The 3,919-nt window shown below is 42.5% G+C and overlaps 1 protein-coding gene across 1 annotated transcript; it reads left to right on the top strand.

Annotated features, from left to right (window-relative positions):
* Positions 1 to 407: 407 nt before the first annotated feature.
* Positions 408 to 3,247, top strand: LOC131043743 (WRKY transcription factor 6). The gene is made up of 6 exons (XM_057976977.2): positions 408 to 802; positions 892 to 1,020; positions 1,106 to 1,252; positions 1,353 to 1,793; positions 1,893 to 2,006; positions 2,243 to 3,247. The coding sequence occupies exons 1-6, from the start codon at positions 545 to 547 to the stop codon at positions 2,864 to 2,866; spliced, it is 1,713 nt and encodes a 570-aa protein (XP_057832960.2). The 5' UTR covers positions 408 to 544; the 3' UTR covers positions 2,867 to 3,247.
* Positions 3,248 to 3,919: the final 672 nt, after the last annotated feature.

Raw genomic sequence — 3,919 nt, 5'->3', positions numbered from 1 at the left:
AGCGCGAAGTTTCATTGAAATTGCTTGACTGCCGTTCAAGCCTGAAACACTGTGTGTGTGTGAAAGGAATAAGTTCCATAACACTGAAAGCGGCGTTCGGTGCGGGAACTTAGACCTTTATTCGTAGTATCATCTTGAATCTTATCTTCCTGGAAGGAGACGGGTCGAACTAGAACTAGGAACTTGTCAATTTCAATCTCTGACTTAGTCAACCTTTATGGGCCATGCCATTACCATTTCCTCCTCTTCCTCTTCCTTCTGCATTGACTGACGTGAGGATTGAGAAGTCTGTGTCTTGCCGCGTCTGCCTGCCCGCTATAATTGACAATGTGCACGTAGCCAGCTTTTATCACCCACGCAAGCAATGACGTCACCCGGCGCCCTTTTATAGGCGCCTCTTTTCTCCTGCCCAAACTTCAATTTTCTTCTCCCTCCTTTCTCCGTTTCTTAAGCCCCCTTTCTCTGCTATTCAATTTTTTATTTTTCAGATTGATTTCCTTGCCACAGATTTCAGTCGTGCTTTTAGACTTTTGTTTTGCTTTGTATGGACGCGGCTGGATTGAGCGCAATTTACAGAGAGCACCATCTGTTGGACACTTTTCTAAAGCAAAAGTGTAGAAGAAAGTTGGAATCGATGGAGAATGGTGGGATAGATCTGTCAGTCAAGGTTGAAGACGAGAATGGGAACGCAAATGCTGTCGTAGATTTTTTCTCGCAGAAATCTGGAGGCGTAGCTCTCGGTTTCGACAACGAGAGAAAGGCTTTCGCTTCGATTTCTACTTCCGCCCCCCACCACGTCTCGGTATGCAATTTATAATCTAGCTGGTACCTATTATTGATAAACAAGATGATATGATTACAATCTCACCACCGTGTTGAAATCGTTTGCAGACTGGTCTACAACTCGTAACGATGCCTGCCAACACAGCTAGCGATCGATCTACTGTGGATGATGAGGCTATGTCACCGGTTCGATCCCCCGACACTCCCAGCCCGGAGGATGCGGAGCCCAAGAGCGAGGTGAGTTTGAGTCTCATTATTCTTTACTAACTTTATACAACTGCATTGAATCTGTCCTGAATTGGGCCAATTTGTTTGTGCACAGTTGACGACGCTACAAGAAGAGCTGAGTCGAATGAGCGAAGAAAACCAGAGGCTGAGAACCATGTTGAGTCATATAAGTAATAATTATGGAAATTTGCAGATGCATTTAATGTGTCTTATGCAACAACAAAAACGCCCATCAGAACAGGTGCACAGAGATTGTACCATGTTTAATCTACTCTTCAATGATGTTTTTTGTTTAAGCCGGTTTTCTGTTGCTAACCGATAGGTAAATTTTGGTTGAGCAGGCGGAAGAGAAATTGACAATATCATTAGGATCAATGGAGGGCAAGGAAGGTGAAGGTGAAGGTGAAGGTGCAGCACGTCCAGTGCAAAGACAATTCATGGATCTGGCAACAACCGCTTCCCAACATTCCCACTCCTCTGATGCAGATACCCTCAAGCCCATGCCCACAACTACAACCAACGAGGTCCTATCCAGAAAACGTGATGTCACCACTAGTGATCTTCTAACGGAGACCAAGCAAACACAGGGGGGCTCTGAAAATTCTCGCGATCCCCGCCGCGGCAGGCCTTCCACCACGGAAGACACCTCCGATCATGAAGATGGATGGATACCCAATAAGACGCAAAAGTTTTCTAGCAAGAACACCACTGTCGTTGACCAGACCGACGCAACCATCAGAAAAGCCCGTGTTTCGGTTCGAGCCAGATCTGAAGCTCCTATGGTAAGCCAATAATAACCCTATCTCTGGAGCAGATGCCATTCTCATGTGGGTTGTTAAAAAAATGGTTTGATTTTTTAATTGTAATTGTAATTGTAACAGATAAGCGATGGGTGCCAATGGAGGAAGTACGGACAGAAGATGGCCAAGGGCAACCCTTGTCCCAGGGCATACTACCGATGCACCATGGCCGCCGGCTGCCCAGTCCGCAAACAGGTACAATTCTTTTTCCTTCTTCGATCCTACAATTTTTTATTTCCTCTGCACGTTCCAAGTCAGAACAAATTTCTAGGGCTAACTAATTATGTCGTCCCAGATAATGATGTATGTGTAAAAACTATATGAAACTGGGAACCGTATTAGCTATGAATATTAATTTAAACTTGATAAGATTGAAACTCCGATTTGTCGTAAACAATAAGTTAATTGGTTATCGGTTACTGGGTGCACAGGTTCAGAGGTGTGCAGAAGATAGGTCGGTTTTGGTGACGACATACGAAGGGAACCACAATCATCCTCTTCCACCGGCGGCCACAGCGATGGCGTCGACCACGTCTGCTGCAGCGTGCATGCTGCTCTCAGGCTCAACCAGCAGCAGCAGCCACGAATATGGGTATCACAATTCCAATATGAACATGAACATGAACATGATGGCGGCTGCAGGTGTACTGCCCTGCGCCTCCATGGCTACAATCTCCGCCTCCGCTCCCTTCCCTACCATCACCTTGGACTTAACGCACACCCCCAACCCCTTGCACCAACGCTCCGCACCCGCTTTCCACAATATGCCTAGTTTTAATGCAGGTTTCAACCAGTTCCAATCCAAATTCGCCCCACTGGCAGGGCAGGGGCAGCCCCCAGCTCATGGCCACCACCCTCACCCGTCACTGGCCGATACAGTCACCGCCATCACTGCAGATCCCAACTTCACCGTTGCCCTCGCCGCTGCCATAACATCCATCATGACTAGCAATAATGCCACTCTTCCTCCTCCTCCTCCATCACAACCAGCCTGTAGCAGGCCCGATAATCAGAGCCCCACCTCCAATAATCAGTTGCCTGTATCCCACCACTGATGCGTTTTCACAGGAGCAATGTCTCTCATACACCACAACCCTTCACTCACAAATGGGGTTTCCGTTTGGAGAAGCAAACAGAGAATGTGATTGTGAACAACATCCTTATATTTATTCATCGGGCTGCTTGCGGCCCCCCCATACATATGGGCGATTGCCCTTCATTGACAGCATACAATTTTGTTGTGAATATACCCTGGTTAATTCATACATGTATGTTCTGCATTCTTCTCCGCCCAGCGGACTTTACAGCCATGGATTCTTTTTAGTCGACCACAATAAATTGTCACACGGGAAAACAATTGTATTGATTTCCAGACATATTTGTCTATTTCCATTCGTTTTCAATCAATCTCTTTCATATCTTCCAAATTGTTTCGACTTGTATATCCTTTTTCTTTCACATGATTTTACAGGAATTCTACTTCTCTTTCTTAGTCTTTTAGAAGATAGTGTTTAAATTTTTCTTTCACATGATTTTACAGGAATTCTAGTTCTCTTTCTAGGTAATTCTTTTCGCACATGGTTTTCGGATTTTTTAATTACAATTATTTATATTGTTAATTCTTTGAAGAATATTAATAAGAAAAGTAAGAAGGGAAGATTAAATGTGTAAAGTTGGAGTAAATTTGTGGTTTCATGATTATATAATTTAAATCTTTTCTTTGTCTTTTATCGTCCTCCTTTCTTATATATACTTTTAATTTAACTTGCAAATCTTAAACTTTAGAAAAATCTATATATATATCATCCTCCTTTCTTATATATATATTCTTTTTTATGAGAAAAATCTAAATAATATGTGTTTTAGAAATGAAAAAAGAAAAATAATGATACTTAAGATTTCTTAATCTAGATCAATTAACTAAATTCAACAATCAAGCACTAGCTAATCTATATTAATATTAATTTAGTGGAGTAGAATAGAATGGATTAATTAATATTAGACAAAAATAAGGATGATCTCATTTGGTTTTGTGATTGAAGATGAATGCTTGTTGATGAAGAGCACTGATAACTTTAAGAAACCTCCTCTCAAAAAAATGTATAAAA

This window comes from Cryptomeria japonica, chromosome 6, assembly GCF_030272615.1.
Source record: "Cryptomeria japonica chromosome 6, Sugi_1.0, whole genome shotgun sequence".
NCBI classification, from domain to species: domain Eukaryota; kingdom Viridiplantae; phylum Streptophyta; class Pinopsida; order Cupressales; family Cupressaceae; genus Cryptomeria; species Cryptomeria japonica.
The sequence above is the reverse complement of the archived record's forward strand: the minus strand, read 5'-3'. Positions and strand labels throughout refer to the sequence as shown.